This window comes from Tympanuchus pallidicinctus, unplaced genomic scaffold (assembly GCF_026119805.1).
Source record: "Tympanuchus pallidicinctus isolate F22 unplaced genomic scaffold, pur_lepc_1.0 scaffold7, whole genome shotgun sequence".
NCBI lineage: Eukaryota > Metazoa > Chordata > Aves > Galliformes > Phasianidae > Tympanuchus > Tympanuchus pallidicinctus.
Window position 1 is genome coordinate 10,718,210 of NW_026294791.1, and position 21,952 is coordinate 10,740,161.

The 21,952-nt window shown below is 37.2% G+C and overlaps 1 protein-coding gene across 3 annotated transcripts in view; it reads right to left on the reverse strand.

Annotated features, from left to right (window-relative positions):
• The window catches only part of PIGK (phosphatidylinositol glycan anchor biosynthesis class K), a 64,524-nt gene extending 45,461 nt beyond the window's left edge, over positions 1–19,063 (reverse strand). For 2 of the 3 annotated variants that reach the window (XM_052666080.1, XM_052666082.1), the window contains exons 1-9: positions 18,899–19,063; positions 17,790–17,843; positions 15,588–15,679; positions 14,062–14,197; positions 12,974–13,085; positions 12,545–12,641; positions 12,084–12,201; positions 10,889–10,999; positions 4,091–4,263 (exon numbers count right to left, since the gene is read on the reverse strand). In XM_052666080.1, the coding sequence (XP_052522040.1) occupies positions 4,091–4,263; positions 10,889–10,999; positions 12,084–12,201; positions 12,545–12,641; positions 12,974–13,085; positions 14,062–14,197; positions 15,588–15,679; positions 17,790–17,843; positions 18,899–19,048 (1,043 nt within the window). In that variant the 5' untranslated portion in view covers positions 19,049–19,063. Of the gene's footprint in view, positions 1–4,090; positions 4,264–10,888; positions 11,000–12,083; positions 12,202–12,544; positions 12,642–12,973; positions 13,086–14,061; positions 14,198–15,587; positions 15,680–17,789; positions 17,844–18,330; positions 18,451–18,898 lie in introns of those variants that run through there. The other variant, XM_052666081.1, reaches the window with a different exon arrangement.
• Between the last annotated feature and the right edge of the window lie 2,889 nt (positions 19,064–21,952).

Sequence of the window (21,952 nt, forward strand, 5' to 3'; positions counted from 1 at the left end):
GAAGGTTCAACCTCTACTTCCGTGCCATCAACACTCACCCCTGATGTTACAGGCCAAAATAATAAAATAGGAAGCGTTATTTTCAGAGCAACCTTTCCATAGAACTTCTACTATTGCCATTGCAATTGTCTTACCTTGAATTTAACTTTTACATTTGCAAACACAGTAGTGTGTGTACACGCACATATGTGCACATATATTTATCTTCTCCCAGGCAAGCAGAGAAAAAATAAATGTATTTACAAAATACTTTAAGAAATACAGCAGTAATATTTAACTGCCTATTACTTCTTCAAACTCTCTAAATTAGTTGTAGGCTATTAAACCACTTACGGATTAAGAACATCCACAATTACGAATTCATTTTGTTGTAATGGTAAGGCATTAAGGGAAAGTATACTACATGCATAACTGATGAGCATGCTTCATGTGTGCTGACGTCCAGCAAGTGTAAAATAAAAACAGAGCCTCTCCAGAATTTACACTGAATAAATAATAATAATAATAATAATAATAATAATAATAATTCAACTCCTTCTTCCTCTCCTCATTTAATTTCACTCTAAAGCTGATCAAATAAAGGGGATAAGGTACCCAACCCAAAGCCGCTGCCATCCCAGCACGGCCCGGCTGCCTTCGCGCTGCTGCCACCTCCCGGCGCCCACCTGCCTCTGCGAGCGCCTAATCAGAAGTTAATGGTTATCTCCAAACAAACTGAGGCACCTGGTCAAAAATTAACAGCAATCTCTGAACAAACACAGCCTCTGCTATTTTAGGAGAAGTTCACTGCGCTGAGCAGCATCCACCGGCCAAAACAAATTACGTATTTGTTCACAAACTGGATCCCTTTGTATTCAGGAATACACAACAGCAGCTGCACCCATCAAGTGCATAAAACTGAAAATAGCCAGTAGAAAAGAAGAACAGGAAATAGAAATAAAGAGTTACTATCAAAAAATGGATGGGAGATAGCTTTGGTAGTAGTGTATTGCAAATAAACCAATCACTCACAATTATTCTCTACCACACAAGCACCCTTCCTAAGCCAAGTGGTTTGGTTAAAACTCTTTAGTTTTAGGACAACAGCCCCTGAAAGTAATGCACAATTCAGCCCAGCACAATTAATACATCTGAAGCCCAAACCTCAAAAGCAATGAAACTAGGATGGTTTTATATGATGCTATCTTTAATTCACCTTCTACTACCTTTAGGAAAACATTAACCCCTCATTTTTCCCAGTGTTTTCTCTGTTACACAACTTTTCCTTATGATAGGAGCAGCAGGAGGTGATCTAACATGCTGTACAGCCACAATCCGAGGCTGAGACACCCCACACTGATCAGCAGTGCTCAGCTCCACACAGACCTGTCTCCAAGACTCACCACCTCGTTCTTCATGTTCACGTTATGCTCTTACAGTGATTTAGACACACACATAACAGCCAGTGCCCCAGGGTCCACAAATGTCATCCAGGTTTTGAAGGTTGCAGCTACAGGCCCAGTCAGGAAGAAACCCTCTGAAGTGAACATAGCTTAGATGAAACTACTATGAAGAAAGGGCAGGGGATTCCTTTTTTCCACCTCAATTTTAAAGCTTTTAGTCTGAAATAGTCACCAATTACTAAACAGATAGAAAGAATGCTTCGTCTTTTGGTTATCTAGTTGTCATTTCTTTATATGAGCTCAGCTCTAGCAAAGGAAACTCCTAAGGCTGCACTGGGACTACCAGAGCTGGTACCACCATCAGACACTGACCTCGCAATGCAGGAACTGCTTGTGCTGAGCTTGCACTGAGCCACACTGCAAAGAAATTGCTAAAGAACCATGCAACAGAAGAAATGAGATCTATGGAAAGATTTGGCAAAGTCACAGCACAGTGAGTTAGCTGAAACCTCGCCCTGTCTGAAAACAGCACAATTCCAAGGCACGGTCATGTCACACAGCAGCATCTTCTCTGCCCCTTATCTGTGCAGTCAGTGGTTTTGTTTGGTTGTTGTGTTTCAAGCAACATGCTTAGCTGCACACGTTGATCCTTGCAACTTCATAACAAAAACAATTCCAATCTAACACTCACTAATGACCAGATCAAAGCTGGGGTCCCTACTTCGTTCCCGTTTTTCTCCCTAACACAAATATTTTGTAGCACTCTACTGCCACCAATATGTAAGAACAGAAGGAAAAAGCTTGAAAATGATTCAAAAAAGAAGGAACAAAAGAGAACATATTAAATGTTAAAAATAAAATAACACTGCAAAATATCTTTTAAACAAAAATGACGCAAATACAATTCAGAACAAGGAAAAGATTCAAAATTCTGCACAGATTTTCTCAGAAAAAGAGCAGCGAGCACAGATTTACAGTGACCTGCGTAACACATCAACATTTGTATTAGGGGGAATAGATTTCTGATTCCTGTATCAGACACCTCCTGGCAAATACGTGTGTTTATTTTAAGGCAAATTCCAAAGGAGTGCAAGTTCCATTCTTTGTGCAAGCGACTTTTCTGCTTTCACAAAGGCTTTTAGAAACACTATTAAGCACAAACAAGATTATTTATGACTGGTTTGGAAAGATTATTAAATTCTGGTTTTTGTGGATTAAGGTGAAAATTCATTAAAAAATTATTTTAAAATTTGGCATCAATATAAAATAAAATGAAAATAGTATCTTCACTATACATTGAAGGAAAAAAAAAAAACAACAACGATCTTTCATCCTAACAGCAAAACATCCTAGCTCATTCTGAAAGCTGCATAGGAAAAAACAGCAAATGAGGTATTGAGGTGGTCCAAGAAAGCATCCTGTACAATTCATAATCCAGCATTCTCATAGGTAACAAAGTAAGCTTACAAAAAGTTCACTTACTGTTAGTATTCTAAAAGCAAAATAACATTTAATTAGAGCCTTAACCAGAAGATTTCATAACAAGAAATGTATCTCACTATTACATTTAATTGAAAAAGAGGGTATATAATTTGCAGCTCTGAAATTAAGAAGTCTAAAACCTGATTCTCCTTTAAATTTTCCACAAACTAGAATCCCACATGGTGTCCTAGCAAAAACTGTTTTTTATTTCAGAGGCAAAAGAAAATCTAGCTTCATTAAATTGTTCTGAATTAAGCAAAGAATTATTTAATTTGTATATGGTTAGTACTACCATGCACAATATAGTTAAAAGCACAATATGAAACTAAATTATAAAATACACTGGACTCAGTGTAGGATAGTATTAATTACAAGGGCCAGAGCTAGCATTATCTTTAAAATTAATGAACTTGATATCCACTAACAATTTATCTGAGTGACAGTTAATATTAATTCACATAAATTTATGAGTTTGAAAAAAATCTTACAATCTTGGTTAGAGTTGACAATTTTTTCTTTCTTCTCTCCTAGAGGAAAGTATGGTGAAAGCTAAAAAATGCATCAGAAATGGCAGTACAACGCCAAATAAACTGCTGTACAAGCACATCTTCCTTTACATGTTTCCAATAGGTGGCAACAGAATACCAAAAATACAAAGGAGTTTGTAACTCCTTCTTCATCCACAAAGAAATAGAATCCCTACTAACTTTACCAGCAAATTTGCACCAGCAGTGTTATTCAGGTAAATCATTACATCTCTGCAACTGAAATTCTCTGGAAAGTTAAAGCCAAAAGGCAGAGAATTTGCAGAATAGAAACAGAGCATTTATTAAGAAAACATTAATGAAACAACCCATGCTTTGAACTCAGAGCTTATTGGAAGGAGTAAACTACTATAAAAATAAAAATTAAAATGTCTCTGCACATTAAACTATCAAAGAAGAAAGAAAATTTTAGACTACCTTCTTTGCTGTTGACGATGATAGCCACACCTTGGTCTTTAGAAGTATTTACTTGGAAGATGGAAGGAAGGAGTGGGAATTTTTTTTAAACAGAATGCTCTCCACTGACAAATCTCCATTTTATCAATATTAACAGTCCATACTGACTCCTTGGTCCTTTCACAGAAAACAAAGTTCTTCTTCCGTTGACAGTTATAAGGCAGTTTTGTTTCTGCTGAACAAAGCTAAATAATATACTAAATATAATAGATAATGACTACTCACTCGCTTTCAAAGCCAGCTAAATTACGGTCCAAAGCAATTGTCTCTGTAGTAATTTCCACTTTTCTTACGCTGCCAAAGAAGTCTGTTATCAGAACATTTTGAGGGTCTCGCTGGAAGAGATCAGTTCGATGCCCAGGAGTTGAAACACACAAACTTTTTGGACAGACCTGAAACTGGAAACAAATATGGAAAGTCATATCATGTCCCACATTGATCAACAATTTCTACGAGTACTTTTCAAAGTGAAATGATCATAAAATTAAGACAAATACCATACATAAATTTTGGTAGTACCCTTAATTTTCATACGAGCTCCACAGCCAAAGAAAAGGGACTGAAATAAAAAGCATTATTAAAAATTACAAATAAAAAATAATAAAAATTATTAAAAAGCATAAACAGAAAACCTTAATCCTCAGCTATCAGTATGAGCAAAGAAATGTTTTTGTGAAAGCCAACTGCAACTGACCGATTAAATGTGAAAATGCATTTCTGAATACAGAAGCACCAACACTGCTGTATCTTCCAAAAAGCAAAAGGTGGTATAAATTCTTCATGCTTACCAAAGGGAGGCAGGCAAGTTTCACAAGCCATGACAAGTAGCTAGCTGTGAAGGTTTTAAAATTGAATCAAGAATTTAAATTTTAATCAGAAAAAAAAAAATCCTTATCCTTATTTCTGGTTTACAGCCTATGAATTAATACTCAATGAGGACCTTAAAATATCAAAGGTGTACTATGCACATTAAATTCACACAGACATGCCTGTAACACCTACAAATTAGCTATCTACTTTTCTATTAATTTTATGTACCTATCCGTTCCACTACCTCCAGCACAAATTCCAACAGTGGGAAAGCAAAACCAACACTAACAAATTAAACTAGTTTAGATGGACTCATTTTCTGCAAATGTATCTTTATACTGAATAAAGTAGATACAACGACAACACATTAGTTGTAATACTTAAAATATCTGACTAAGTAGCATGCTTATTAAGCAGTAGAACTGTTACAAATCCAGAAGTTACTCAAGGCAAAACCAGTGGATTTTGGATGGAAAATTTTGGATCGGGGGTTTCTGCACAGGTCCTACTACACTGCCCACACAAGTCTTTAGCATTTTCCATCCAGACAGATTCCTTATTCCAGGGTACCTCCTAGATTACATAGCTTGTAGTTTAATTAGTAACATTACACGACTTCAAATTGCATAGCTGTGAAAGTCAATCAGGGCCCCACTTCCTGGCCTCTGAGCTGGGAAAGCTGAGTTTGTGTCTCAGTCCACAGAAGGCATTTTGTAACTAAACACACAACCCCGCCAAACACAGGCAGAGACAAGCAACCCTCTAAGACACAGATGAAAGGTCGACAGCACCTTGAGCAGCTTCTTGACCAAACGTTGCTGCACACTCAACTGCCTCTCCAACAGCCTGCAGGCTGTGTGGTAACAGTTTGTTATGCAACCTTGTGTGTTCTAGCAACAAAGAATACTTAGCACATTCATGCACGGGATTACCAAGTACACTTACCTTCCTGAAATGACATCTTCCAAGTGATTTTCATAAACAGGTCCACTGGTTACATGATATAAATCTTATACACCTGATTCTGTCATGAGTCAGCTGGTTGCATTCTCAGGGCAGAATCACAGGTCCTAGTTAGCTCAGCGCAGATGCAGCCTCAATTACAACAGATGCTGACAGATAAAACCTGCGAGTTTCAGTTCCATACCTCCTAGCAGAAATTCTTTGCACAGCCCAGCACAAAATAGACAAGTTTGTATGGTAGTTTTTTTTTTTTAGGACAGCAGAACCCTTTTCTTAAAAAGTTTCTCAGAGGGAAAGCAATGTACTTGGTCCCACTACAGATTCTGTCTCACTGTTCCTCCCTTCTGCACCTACTACAACTTCTCTTTTATACCTGGTCTTACAGTCTAAGCTTGTAAATCCAGGGAGGCTTCAGCTCACATTAACCTTTACCCTAAACGATGGATACACGCACACAGATCCGCTGAACTGTTTTTCAGTAATTCCCACTTATCTTGTTTGCAGAGTATCAACATCTCCTGAACAAGATCTTTGCTATCCTCCATGTGAAGTGGAAATGAACCGGACTGACCAGCATCATGCTTCCCGTACATATAGAAGACACTTGCCAGCGCACATAAACATTCATTTCTTGGTTTCATCAAAAGACAATACATTTTCTCCAACTTGAAGTAAGGGCACAAACATAAAACCTGTCTCCAAAGTAAGCTACATAAGTTAAATATTTATTTTGATCCCTCTATTAGATACATTAATCTTTGCTGCAGCTATATTTTTAGGTCAGGGTAATAGCTAGAAAGGCTACAAAACACTTTAAGAACTACATTGCTTTTACATTCTTGTACTGTTAACACCAGTATAAGAATATATGATGAGAACGAATGACTCAACAAATTATGAATGACCTTTCAATGCAGCTGCCTTCTATCAGCCCCAAACAGACTCCCAACAGCAAGTCAAAAGTTTATTGATCATAGGCAACCACTGCAAATAGCTTCAAAGACATCAAAGAAAGAGCTGCTTCGCAATTCTGCTTTATGTTAGCTCCTAAAGGAACATAAGCCCAGTGCTCTTTTTATCTGAGGGCCCACTGAACTTTTGCCTTGCTGGTCACAGCAAATACTTCCATTTCCTTCCTAAAACACAGACTTCAGAAACATCTTTCTTGCTCTCAACAAATGCAGTTTAAGAGTGAGATCTGCAAAATCATTGCAGTAAACATGTACAGAGAAGGGATCTAATCAGTGTTCCTCAGAGCCTTCAGTTACTGGACTCAGCTGGGAGAATATCACACGTACAGACTGCATGACACTGCATAACAGCCCCGTCCTCATGGGCAAAGTGAATCTCATCACATGCCCATCTCTGCAAAAAAATTACAAGCACAGGTTTACCTGTAAAGCTGTCTGACCATTAAAATAAACTTTCAGTGGATTAATTCTACGCTTTCACAAACAAACTGAATGCATTTCTGGGCCAAAAAAAAAAAAGAAGAACAAAACACCACATTTCTAAGTAGAATTACAATAGGCTGTTAACAAGAGCATGCCAAGAGCATGCAGGATATTATATCAGATGATTTAATCATTTATTTAAGTTTAACTCCATGGACACACTAAATAGCTTGTTGGAAGTTTAGTGCTTTTCAGCCACTTATTTCTCACACAGTTACCATCCCTTAACTCTTGAAGGAGGACAGCACCAGTCTCAGCAATTGTTCCTGCACCTGGAACTGCTTGCATTTCTTCCACCTGCCTTTTACAACTCTCAAGAAAGCACTACAGGATGATAAAAAGCTCATGGCATTTTAAAACAAACAAAAAACCGAAGGAAAAAAAAATATTATTAAAGGTATAAATCAGTGCAGTAAAACAATGATCTGTAAGTTTATAATTTGAAAGTAAAGTATTCAACCTACTTGAAAAGCAAGCACATTTCAGATCAAAGCTAGTGTATTTATCATTGCGTCTCATAATCTACCTTGATGTATTTCAAATGTAAACTTCTTTTGGACAGTAAGAAACAGACACAGATGGCAGTTCTCTCACCTAAACTACAACAATTTTGTAAAAAAAAGTCACTCAAATAAATCAGAGCTGTCATTTTGATGCAGAAAAGCTGTTACCTTCCATGCTATTTTCCAGAATGGAAAAAAGCTTAAAATATCATTACATAAAACATATGGTGTCCCTCATAGATTTTCTATACATGATTGACTACTCCTTAAAAACCTATTAGAAAGCATGAATTCCAAAGCACACCAGCACCCTGCAATGTGCTTCTGTTCTCTGTGGCAGTCAAAACCCAAATACAGCTAAACACCAAATTTGTCTTCCTGGGTGGTAGAGTTCCAGATCACATATGAACATTCAGAAGATAACCAACACTCCTTGTTGAAATACAGTATTTGTTAATAGAGAAAGAACTGAAAGCAGATATCCTGGGGTTCTAATTTATTCAACTTACATACATTTTCTTTTTAAACTCTTGCTAAGTGAAATTAATTATAATGCATATTAAATATATTAACATTAACACAGAGGACAGAACTAATGGCTCCAGCATTATTTAATACCGAGCATCCCTGAAAAAAGGGAAAAATACCTGTCTACAATTAGAAAAATGTATTTAGATACAGTTTTTGATAGGAAAAGAAAAATAACATTTTATAATACAAGATGGAAAAAAATAGATCACATATCATTGCAAAAATATCACTCAGTAAGCAGAAGAAAAGCTGTACAGATTAATTAGCAAAGCACAGTCAGCAGAGCTTAGTGACTCTGACTCAGTAACTCTGCCATTACTGTCCCTATTTTGGGTTCATTTTTTACTCAAAGCTGCTTTGTGCTGAGATGATATAATTGGTCACACTAAGTGTAATATGAAGGTCTCTCTTCTAAGCTCTTAGAATACATGTACATATTGCAAAACAACTCCATCAGCTCTGAAAGTGTGAAACAGATACTACAATTCAAGTGTTTGCAACCTGTCCCACAACAGTTTACTACCATAGGACAATTTTGAGACAATTTTGGAACAAAAATGTGTAATGGCACTGAGAAAAAGAGGATTCCAGTATTAACAATCCAACTACCCATTACCTATGTGAAAAAAGGACTGCAAAGCAATTACAGACTAGCACTTTGATAACTAAGGTCTTTAAAGGAGAAAAAAAAACAAAAAGCAAGAAACTGGCTAAATGAAACACGTTTCTTGATGCGCTGCTGTTTCCAAACTTTTTAATTAAGATACTAATTAAATAAAACCATCTGATTTCCACAAATGGAAACTCTGTTATCTTGAAATTTTCTTGCCATATTTTGAAGTTATTTTATGACAAATCAGGTCTCATATAGAACATACGTGAATCTGATTTTGAAAGTATGAATGTGTGGCACATTACTTTTTACTTTTTTGGAATTGCAGTCAAACTGAAATTCAGTCATTTGCACAGCTTTTTGCTATCCCCTTAGCAACACAGATGGAGCAGGTGGGAAGTAGGTGGAGGAAAGATGCCTCATTCTTTACAGGAATGTGATATCCAAACCTTAGGCGGATGTGAAGTGAAGCTTTTTAAAGAGTGGCTGGAGAAAATTACATAGGTGATATGATGGACACCATGTAATAAATACTTTCTTCTGAAAGAGTAGACATCAGACACAGAAGGCTGGTCAACAACTACATTTCGGCTATGAGTGAACTCGTTAGTGAGCCACTTAACATATTGCCCAGACTTCCCAAGTGTCAGTTTTAAAAATCAGGCTTGCATAAGCATTAGCTCTTTTTTCTTAACCCAGAACAATACTAACATTGTATTCCAGTGCCAAATATACCTATATGAATCCTATAACACAATTGCTGAAATATATGTATATCATGATTCAGTACTTTTTCAAGCCGTCTCACATAATTGGTTCTATTCCCTCCCCTTCCCAGAGCAGCAATAAGAGATTTGTGCTGTGATGTCTTACAAGATGTAAGTAATTTATCTGTGTAAGTTTCCATGGGTCTTCCTACTTACTCGGCATACAACATAAAACAAAAATGCAAAGCAGAGTGTTTAGATATCTTCTCAAAAGAGCCCAAAATGTAAGCTACTTGACCACCTACTACATTTTCTGTACTGTTGACAATACCTGAACTAATATCTAGTATATTTTTCTATTTAATGTCAATTCATTTTCTAGTTTACAAAACAGAATTCTAGAATGCTGTTTGAATGAACAAGGTAGAAGCAGAAGTGCTGTCAATAAAAAACTTGCATATTCTTCTTTAACAAGATTGATTTTAAGGTTTTTTGTATTTTGTGATCAGACAGGTACTAAATTACAAGCCAGTTTCATTCTCATTCCAGTAAAGGAATTATGAATCTTAGTCACTGAATCAATTCTGTATCAACATAAAATCTGTTAAGTGGGAGCTGTTTAGACTGAATTCTACTACAGATTTGACAACCAGCCTAGGACAAGCCTCTGTAGACAAAGGAGTAGATGCTCCATTTACACAAATGAATCAAACATAGTGTGCACAGTCAGTGGTGCGCCCAGATCATTGATACAGTCATGGCATCAGGATTCACAGCTACAAGGCAACACAGCAGAACATATAACTATAGCAAAATTAGCATTATGCAATTTTATCAGTGCATATATCTAACTGTTACAAGGGCGTTTGCAGACATTTTACCTTAGATTATCTTGGTTGTTTTTTTTTCACTGCTTCTTAACTGAAAGCTTCATTCAGTACTCACCTAAGATATAATATACTCCAAACACAGACAGATTTTGACATCTCTTGGTCTGGAAGCTAAGTGGAGAAATCAGCCTCTATAGGCATTTGTGAGTGCACAAATAGAATTTTAACTGTTTAATCAACTTTGCAAAATTCTACCAATGGTTGCCTTTCCATATCCACAAAGTGCCTGTTATCCATTAAGTTGATTTTACATATTTCAGAAGTTTCCAACTATTTTTTTTATGCACAATCATTTTATTTAAATATTTAACAAATTTTATTTATTTTTCAATGATTTTTTTTTAATGGCTAGTTTTGGTTAACTTTTTTCTGTAGCCAGAAAGCCACTTTCACACAAAGGACAATCCTCTAAATGTTACACTACTGTTTTGCTTAATAATGGCAGAAAGGCCCTCCCCACAAAGCTACTTCTAAGACAAACAGTAGTTGTACAGAAAGCATTTGGAGAACACCATGAAAAAATAAATTGCTGAGCATTGAGATTCTACTTACAAGGTCATTCATATTTGTCTGACTGGCTGGATGAACTTCTTCCAAGAATTCCAGCATGTAAAAAGTGTATCTGTCCATAAGATGAACACCAATCCCAAGATCAGGTTGATGCTACAAAATAATATGAAACAGTTACAGGGCATTTGCAGAACAGAACTCAGAATTTAGAGAAGGGAACAGCATATAATAGCATCTTACAAAAGTTAAGCATAATGTGTTATTTGTTCCTAGGAAAATTACACAAAGCAAATTACTACTCATGAAGAAATATTCTGGTGGTGAACTATGTAATATATGGATCATTTTCATTTTTCTAGACTACATCTAGACAATAAGCTGGGAATTCCCTTCTTAGAAGTCCAGTGAATTTATGTACCATCCCCAGCTTCCTAGGGCTTGGAAAACAGAGCTGAGAAAGAGAACTTATTTTCAGTTTGGCTTGGATCTCTTTCCTATCATTCTTTCTGTAATGTCAATGGGGTATAAGTATTGATTTGTTTTTTTTTCCATATACCAAGTGTAAGAAACACAAGACTGAATATTCCCCTCTCAGATCTCTCATCAGTCTTTCCATAAGATTTTTGCCCAATCTAGGTAACATATAAATTAACCAGGAAGCACAGAATTCTATCACCACTTTTAACTATCAGCAATTAGCTAAAGATGATTTGCCTCTTCCTTTTCACTGGACATGTGGGTCCTCAGAATTTCTGTAAACCTTTCCAAGTCCTTGGAAACTTTTTAGAACTGAACTGGAACTGAGCAAGATAATGTCAGTCGAAGAGACACAAATAAAAGCTAGTGTTGATAGGCAGAGCTAAAAATCAACATGTAGACAAAGGAAGAGGAGAGTCATCATCTTCCTTACATGTAAAATACCTTTTGCATTGTCAATTATAATTTTCTGTTATTTTACATGTATAAAATATACTATGAAATGACATTTGCTATTATTCCTGTGATAGGAAACATCAAAAAATAAAACATATTAGCCTGTTTCTTTGTGACAGCCCACAAAAGCAGGAAGATACACCTTACATTTTTGTCAAAGCTGCACTTTATAACAAAACACATTATATAGTACACAATTAGAAAGAAAATTTTAGTTATTAAAAAAAAAAAGCAGCAATGGCTGTACTGTTAACTCACTCAGATATTCTGAAAATCATCTTCAGGACCACAAAAATGTACTTACTGATAACGAATCTTCTCCTACTTGGCTGCTAGCCAAGGCAATTATATTAGGTGAATAAAATCGTTCATACATGGATGCTCCTTGACAAGTATCAATGATAAACAACAATTCATTGTACCTAAAAGAAACAAAACAGCCCTCTTACTCAATTTTCTTCAGATTGAAATATAGGAACTTTGCTTTCTAGTCACCAGGATAGCTACTACCAACCTAAGGAACAGAAGACTTTGCACTGATTGATTTTAAAATGGCAAGTTCAGCCAAATCAATTATATGGGAAGTTCTCACAGTAGGAAGTTGAAAGTGAAATTTAAAACTCTTCTTTCTGAATGTAAATTTTCACCTAATTCTATGGATGGCAAACAGCATCACTGTTGAAAGTTTAGTAAGGCCTACCAGTAAGATTTCAGGCATGTTAATGAAATACAGTACTTAACCTCTACATAATACATTCTTATTACCTTCTTTTCTGCCACATTTGTTCAAAGGCATCAGCAAGTTCTACATTTGTGATTTCTTCAGAATCTTGAAATTTTAGGAAACCATTCCCACCATGGCCTAATAGAAAATATACAATTAGGCAAGTATGTACGTTAAGGAAAGATATTTAGTCTGGGTGATCACCTTTCTTAAAAAATAAACAAACAATTGCTTTGCTCCAATAAAACTTCAGCACAAGGACAGTAAAAATATAATTTAGACTGGAAACTACATTTAATAAGTACAGTCTTAAAGGTTTTCTTTGTTAGCATGACATGTTAAGGAAAAAAATCATTTGTCAATCCTTTTTTTTTTTGTTTGGGCTCCTCATGAGAATTCATGCTTTCATACAGATCCATCCAACTGAACAATAAATGTCAGTAGAAGTGTATACACAAAACTCTAATTACCTGTCATATATATTAGAATATTGCTTCTGTCATCAGAAAGAAGACGTTTAGATCGGGGAGTGCTTGGTGGGATTCTTCCTGTTAACACACGCAAGAAATTTTCCACAGTAACCTAAGAATAGAAGCATAAAGTAATTTTTTAGAGATAAAAATATGGGTCAACAATTCTAGGTTGGATTACATTAAAAAAAATATAATGGAACAATACAACATGCAGCGTACCCAGTAAGATGCAATACTGTATGGTATAAACTGCATCAACAGACATCTTCTTGTTCAAGACTTTTACTGCAGTAAGGCTCACAATTACACAGCATCTCTTACTATATCTCACTAATATCAGCCTGGTGTTCTACTATACCCAATAAGACTGCTATCATTTTAATTTCTAAATATGTTTTCCATTGATTTGAAAACCTGTCAGTGTATACCTTTGTTCTGTCAAAGCTGCTCACGTGCTCACAAAATGCTCCAACATTTCTGTGTGTTGCCATGGAAAAATAAAAGTTTAAATTACTTCTGCAACTCAGGAGAGGAAAAACAAGATCAATTTCAGTTACATAAGTCTTTGTACGATCAGATATCATCAAGATGGTGATTGTAAAACCTCCTATAAAACTCCATTTGCTGTCCATGCAGACGCATGCAGCAAATGCTAGCAAAAATCCATACTCAGGAAAGAACATAAGAAAAAACCAGCACATTTCCATTTTGGTACAGTATCTTCATCTCTTTATACAAAGCTTCACATCTTATGTATGCCTTTAGATGCTCCTAGAAACTTTCATCAGCAATTATTCAGCACTATTAAATCATTTATTTGTCTGCTTTAAGATCTCCTGGTAAACTATTTGAAAGAATATGACACAAAAATAAAAAGACAGTAGAACACAGATTTCTATATAGTGACTATTTTACAAAAAAAAGTAGGTTATGGCATTTGGTATTTTTTTTAATAAAAGCGTAAGCTTAAGATCAGAAATATAAATAGCTACAGCACATTTCATTTGCACACTGAAAGTTTCACATAGGTGTTGAGCATTTGCAAGATATAAAAACATAGATCCAATAATTTAAAGCATGGCTACCTCATAGCTTCTGTAATCCACTTCTACATCATCTCCATAGACATTTAGCTCCATGTTTTTATGACTAAACACAGTAGCTGGTTTAGGATTCCTGGGATTACATGCCATATCATCTGCCAGCATCAGGACAATGTGACTGTGAAATACAAGGAAGACATAAATCTAAAGGAAATTACAAGAAAATTATCCCATGATTAAAAGAGTAGCTTACGACATCAAGAAGATGCCTGTCATTGTAAGTGAAGATTTGCTTAGTTACATGGTATTTCCTTCTGAACACGCTCACTGATAGAGTTATCACAGAGGGAAATGCAGCTAGCTGCTATCTAGCAACAGGTTTCACTCAGGCCAAAGCTGAATATGCAGTTAACACTAGCAACTCTATGGTACAGACTCGCATAGACCTAGGTGACAGAACAGGGCTAAATCACTTCATGCAGTTCCACAGAAGAAATCCCAGCCTGTCTGTGCCCTTTCAAGTAGAGCAATTAAAAACATAATGAAAATCATTTTGTTCATTAAATCTGAGGAGCTTGCAAACATTCTTCAAACTATTATACTACACCTGATACAGTGCTGCATGGTTAGTAGCACTAACCGGAAATTCTTCTACGGAACACATATGAGTTGACAGCTGACAGATTTTGTCTTATTCACAGTAACATTTAAAAAAAAAACAAAAAACTTATCACCTGAAGGACTATTAGAACACTGTACCAACCTGCATGCAGCCAGACATCTGCATGTGGCACGGTCAGGATTTGGTCAATACATGAAACACCAAGAGGTCACTGTTTGTTTACTATGTCACCGCCTGTTTGTCTACATGAGTATTTTAAGAGTAATTCTGTTGTTCATTAAGTGCTGATACGCTCCACACGCTAGAAAGATAAATGCTACCCAAAATAACTGAAGCACAGATCCTCAAAAATAATCAAAGTAAATTACTTCATTTGGAATAAAATGCAGACAGTTGAGCACAAACATGCACCATATGCACTCTTAAAAAACACACTGTCCATACATCCAGCCAAACAATTTTGGTGTTAATTTGGTGCTTAACTGTTAAACTAAAGTAATCCAATCATATATGTTACTGCTATTCCCATACTGTAAAACTTAAACCACATAATGATTCCAGCAATCAAAAACTATTCCTTAACTCATTTAGGTTTAGTTTTATCCTAGCAGAACTTTCCTCTTACAAACTGAATCATTGTGCCCATGCATCAGCAAATCAGAGCAACCTATATTCATAGACGCACAAACCATTTTCCCAATGAATTCTTCTGTTAGATGACAAGTAATTTAAACCACCAGACAGTTCCATTTAAAACAAGGAAAAAATCCTTTCAAAACAATCAAGCAAACCCCAACACAGAAGAGCACACCTAAGAACCGTGATAAATGTTTATTTCTAAGTTAGCTTAAACTGGGAAGAAAAATGTATTTTCATACTGCTTCAGACAGCAGAAAGACTTTAGTAGCACATTTGAAAGGAACTGCATTCACCAAGATCCCCTCACCTGTCAGGAATGCCCAATCTCTTGACACTTCTGTATACTGAAAGAGTGTTTGCCACGTGACGGTAATTAAACCAGAATCGAGACGTACATACCTTGAATTTTTAAGGAAAGAGGAAAAACAGCACCACATTAAGTAGTGTAAAATATACAAAGAGGCCTGGCTTATGCATCCGAAGACACTGATAACAGGTATTGAACAAAGTAACAAATCAGAAAGAAAACAGCAACATCAAGAAAGTCATGATGTAAGCTATATACATGTAAACCTTTGCTGTACCAAAGAAATAAATGTGGAAAATAAATGTTTAAAAAAAAAAAGCGTTTTATGTGTTTGCTCATGACAAAATTGACATAAAACCCAACTAAGTATAGAAAAAGCCATTTTAGGGAATAAACCAGCAAGAACAGTGAGCAGATAAGCTATTCTATTTCCTCTTACTGTCTCCATAGCTAATAAAAGAAAAATCTAAGGAAGAGTTTTCATCTCTATAGCAAACCCCTTCTGGGAGCACGACTGCATAAATGCATAAGTGAATTCATGCAGAAACCACACTGGGGAAAATACAATGAGAGTACTTTGCATTTAAGGAGTCAAACATAATAAAGAGCTACATAAACTCTAACCAAAATCTGAACACAAAGTCTCAAAAAATTTCAAAGGAGTTCAGTTAGATTAACAAGGTGAAGGGTTGGGGATGAGTCATTCACAGCATCATTAAGGTTGGAAGAGATCAATTCCCTAGGTGAGATATTATTTAATCTGCCCTCAAAAGCTCCAAACCAATGAGATTCCAAAATTTTCAGAGGTAACTGCAGTTCCTTGCTGGCCTTATCACTGTCCTTGTGTTTACATCAAGTTCACTACTTTTCATTTGTTGTACATCAACAGCAACTTTCTTTTGCAGAAAAATTCCTTTTGCTTTACCAATCTTTCAGACAGATGAAGAAAAAAGCTTTATAAAAGATCTGATTTTAAAAGCAGAAAAATAGAAAAGAAGGAATGACCATAGCATTTCAGACAGTTTAAATTCCTCAATTCCAAATTAAATAGAAATATCTTTAAGCAAATTTGTGCCTCTAACCTCTTTTTTTCTATACTTAAAGAAACTTAAAATCCAAATTCAGTCTGGAAAGATTTTCAAGTCCATTCAGCTACAAATTTCAAAAACTCCCACGTGTACATTTGCCTTTCAGCAAGACTCACAGCTCCAAAAACTGACCCCAGCAAATACAGCTGTGACTTTTATCATCCCCTCCATTACCTCTCACAACACAGTAGAAAACATGCCCAGGCTTGAAGCCATTGATGGCAGCCAAATCCTCCCTATTTTATCGCTTAAAAAATCTGTAATAATTGTTACAAAGACAAATCATGAACTGTTTAAAAAAGCATAATTTGCAGAGAATCTGTTGAGAATAGAAAGTATAGTTATTGAGACAGAACATTCCACTTCATCTTTTTTTTTAAGCACTCTAACAAAAATGTTTATTTGTTAATAGCATTAAAAGAAATACTTGATGTTTTAATAGCTTCTAGTTTGTACTTTATAGAAATTATTCCTTCTAATTCAATTCATTACTATTTACTTTCATTTTATGTTGCTAAATTTTAGTATCTGTAAAACAAACATCTGCTATCGAGTAATCATGATAGTGTTCTGAAACAAATTAGTCATTAAGACCTGAGCTGTGATTAAGAACCAATTCTGCAGTATGATTCAAAGTTAATAAAAGATTCATGGCAAAGAAAAAAAATTAACAACTGTTGATTTAAACATTATCTCTCCTCAATTTATTTCATTCTAAGCCCGTTATCACAAGTTAACAGATTGACTAAGGATACACAAATCAAAAACAAATTATACCTTCCTGGTCAAAGAGACATACCTCTCTGATATCGTAACTACATGCTAATTCAATATGCATTGTGATAATTTAACTGTTTTAATGCTGTTGAACTTTAATGAAATCTGCCATGTAACTCTATGTTCTGAGTGCTTGATGTGTAATTACACGGAACAGATAATTTTATTACAGTTAATAGATTTTCAGGGATCACTGCAAATTTATTTATTTCCAAGTCTTTATCCTTCCATTCCTTTTCTTTCAAATGAACAGAATTACTGCACAACTGTTGCAAATACAGTACATTATGAAAAACTGAAAACCTTTTTTTGTAGAATTTGCCAGAACTACACTTACCAAAACTGCCCAGTTATTTGTATGGCCGCTTTTGAAGAACTGTTCTGCTTGATCCTGAGAGATGGAGACAATATTGCATGTTTTTCAGCAGAAAGAAACAAACGATCATTTCTATTTTTGTTTCCACAAAACAAAGCATATTTGATTTCCTGGACTTAGCATACCTAAAATAAAATTTACCAAAGCTTCAAAGCCAGAGATTTTTCTTATCCCACATCACACATTCTACCCACGATAACCGTAACTAAAGTTTCCGTGAAACTTGCTAAACAACAAGAAGATCCATTAGTCACTTTCAGCTTAGTTAACAAGGAAAGCCTACCCATGTCTATACCACAGTATGCTCCAAGAACAAAATACACTAATTTACTGACTTACAATTTCTTTCTTAGTGAGATAAGGAGCTTGGGTGAAGTTCTATTTTATTGTTCCTTTTGTTTCTTCAGAAAAAGTCTTTAGTCTTGTTTCTAGCAGAGAAGTCAACCTATACTTTATGCCCCATGTTTAGAAACAAGGAGCCAGGACAACAGCAGTCCACTACCTCAATCAATCTCGGCTCCCCGCAGGCTTTGCAGACTGCAAGCATCAGGACACCGAGCGGGACCGGGGCTCCAGGAGCAATGAGTGCACCGTGCAAAAAGCACATTACTGATATAAGAAATCAACGCAGCAGGCGATGTGGCCCGCAGACTCGCTCACAGCAGGCAGAACTACAGCATGAAGGCCGAGGGAACTCTTTATTCACACACGGCTTTGCAAATGTCCAGAAAGGCAAAGAGAGCCTGCGCAACTGAAAGTTATACTGCATGACCACAGAAAAACTGCATTTCAGGAGGCAGCGAACGTATTAAAAGAAAGGAGGGTTTTTTAACAACTCTTCTCGCTCCCTAAGCAAGCCGCACGTGCTCTCGCTCCTGCACCACACCCCACCCCCGAGGCCACGGCACCGCAGCCGCGCTGGGGCGGAGCGAGGCGGGGCTCCACCCCACCAGGGGCAGTCCGGGCTCGCGGCAGGATGAAGGAAGAAAGCAGCGCCCAGGTAGCAGAACGGAGTCTGCGGCGCCGCTCGCCCTCTGTCCCCACCACCGCTCTCCTTCCAGCCCTCGTACCTGGATGCCGCTGGCGAGCACCGCGCCGCAGCACCCCAGGAGCAACGCCGCTACGGCGGCGGCTCTGGCCCAGCGGGCGTCGGGCGCGGCGGCGGCCATGTTGCCCCGCTCCGCTGCGCTGCCGGAAGGGGTGAAGCGGCCTCTGCGCATGCTCCGCGGTGCCGCCCCGGCCGGAGAGGCGCGGCTGCTGCTCCGCGGGGAGACCGAGAGCGACCCCCGGCTCCGAGCTGTGCAGAGCGATTGCATACTTAAAGTGCGGGCTTACGTGCGCTTTTTACGTACCAGAAATGAGCTCGAGTCGCTGGGTGTTGTGGAGGCACGGTGAGGGCAGGATGCAGAGCGGAGCAGCTTCAGGGGGGCTGGAGGAAAGGAGCAGAGGAATGAGAGCAGATCTTATGTCAAGATGTCTTGCTATAGCCTTGCCTTTAGCACACATGGCTCATCCATCAGAGCCAGTGAATCATCAGGCTTGTAACACAATCTACCAAACCGTTTGGTATGATCTTTTGATTTCCACTAACTCACCTTTTCAGCGTCTTTGCTCAGTTACCCGATGCCTTCCATTACAAGATACAGAATCTGTCCTGGACCGTGGAAGCTATTTCCTGCTCCATGTATTTGTCGTCAGTAATGACTTTTCAGACAGCAGCATATTTTAATATATTGGTGTTGGAATTTCAGTAATGTTATGTTTGCTGTTTGAAATCATGACTGGTTTCCTCGTGATAAACATAATCACCTGTGATTAGATTAAATTTTGTGCCTACAGCCAATGAATTTTTTGCCTTTCAAAGACAACAGTCACCAGCTCCTGTTAGCTTGAGCACATCTCCTGTGTGAGCTTATTATGAACGCACTGAGAACTGCTGTGGCTATCTCTGTCTGTTTGTCCCTACTTGTAAGCCACGTTATGAAGCCTCTTGCTCCAGAATGCTACATGAATTTAGAATGGGTCCAAGTATAAGATTTCTCCTTGCCCTTTCAATTGTTTCTGCTTTTATCGTTCTCAGATGAGTTCAGGATGCGTCACTGATCCCAAAGGACACGCAGCTATCTTTCAGAGCATATCCTCATCCAGTTTTATAAGCTGGTGAGCTAATTTTGTGTTCTTTGACTTGGGTGGTCCTTCACTACCTTTTAGCTCTTGTGTGGGCAACCTTGTCTAGTGGGTGGCACCCTGCCCACAGCAGAGTTGGAAGTGGTCTTTAAGGCCCCTTCCAACTCAAGCCATTCTCTGAATCTGTTGTTCATACTGAAGGAAAAGTTAAGTCAAATTTTACCACTAGAAAGAACAATTCCTTACAAGGAATCTTTCCTGGCACAAGAAGTAATTAACGTTTTTTTGTTTTCTTAATAAAACTTAAAAAACAGCAACAACAAAAAACCCACATCAAATTCACTTGAAAACTTCTGAACCTTTTAAAATGTGCATCACAAGCAACCTTAATCATGGCATTCTTTGAAATATTTTACTATAGTTTTATTAATATTCTTTTCATTGTATATGATTTGCTATGTAACAAAAAAGGAAAGAACATTTCTGTCATGAATCTGACAGCATTGGAATGATGTAAACATAGTTTTTCACTTTTGGACTCTGCAGACATCTACTGAGCAATTGAGAAGTGAAATATCACTTGCAGGGAATGAGACAACCCAGGATACTGGGTTTCACAGACGGAATAGTTTAAGCGCACTTGTCAATATTGCAGTTATTTGTCATGACAGTATGTGGCAACATACAGTAAGGTTCAATTGGCTCTTGATGTAAAAGCATAGCTGCAAATTCATCACTTGTGTCACGTGCTGTCTGCTGCAGCATCTGAGCAATGTTCAGATCGTCTGCAGCAACACTGCAAGTGTCACTCTTTTATTCTAAGCATTCAGGTTGTATTGATGCCTTCCCTTCCCAGAGTGGAAACAGTGCTGTGATACAGCAAGTTCAGTTTAACAAGCACTTTGGAGACCAAAGGAATGGTCTCCAAATTTATATGCTCTGTTATACAGTGCGCAGTTCAGCTTTTTAGGTCTCTCTAGCATTTTTTGCCTTCTAGATTCCCATAGCCCATTCGAGTGTATTTTGTAATGGATCTCTTATGAATTTTATTTCTGTACAGTCTGTGTTTTATAGGCTTTAGTATTCATCAGCCACACAGGAACACCCCTTCAGTGCTTCAGGCATTACTCCTGGAGGTGGCATCACTTGTTATTTTTTTCCCAGTAAGATAGTAAAAAAAAAAAAAGCTTAGCCTTTCATCTCTATGTCCTATAGGCAGCTCTCAGTACAAATGTGGTGTTTGCTTCCATGCCTGTAGGGGAGTTTTGATCTAGAATAAAGCTCTGTGCTGTCTGCTTCTCATTTTCATTCTGGTTTGTTTTCATGCTAACCACAGTATTTTTCATGCCCAGAGTCTTTTTAGATTGACCTTTGCCACCATGTTTCTTGTACCTCATGCTGAGTAATTAGAAAGGACACCAAATTTGTATTCCAAAATGATTTGTAATTAAAGCAACTATTTAAAAAACTGCTGTAGCTGCAGCTGGTATTCACATTAGTGCACTTCTTGGTGCCCTTCCAAATTCTTCCCTCCTCCAGCAGGTTGCTCCAGCCTTAATCCTCTAATCTAAACTGTCTTGAAACTGCCCTCTTAGAGCCATCTGTCAGTTCCTCCTGCCCAGCATGGTGCCTGGCCTTCCTCTGAGGAGGGGCAGCAATTGCAAATGTAACCTGTAAGCTACTAAAACAAGAATTTGTGCCTACTAGAGTTTATCTAAACATTTTTGGCCACAAAGTGTTGTGCTTATTATATACATATACCAATTAAATATCTTGATTTTTGCTAGTATTAACCTCGATTATATTACCTATACATATCTTCCCATCTCTTCTTTCTTGTGTACTCTTCATCCTGGTCTTGTGTTTCTTCTGCTGCTCTTATCAGACATGCACATATTGGCCAATAATTTTCTACAGTAGAAATAAGATAAAGGAAAAAAAATTAGCTCATTTATTGTTCTTCCAAAAGAAAAATGAAAAGGAACTCTTGCAATGAA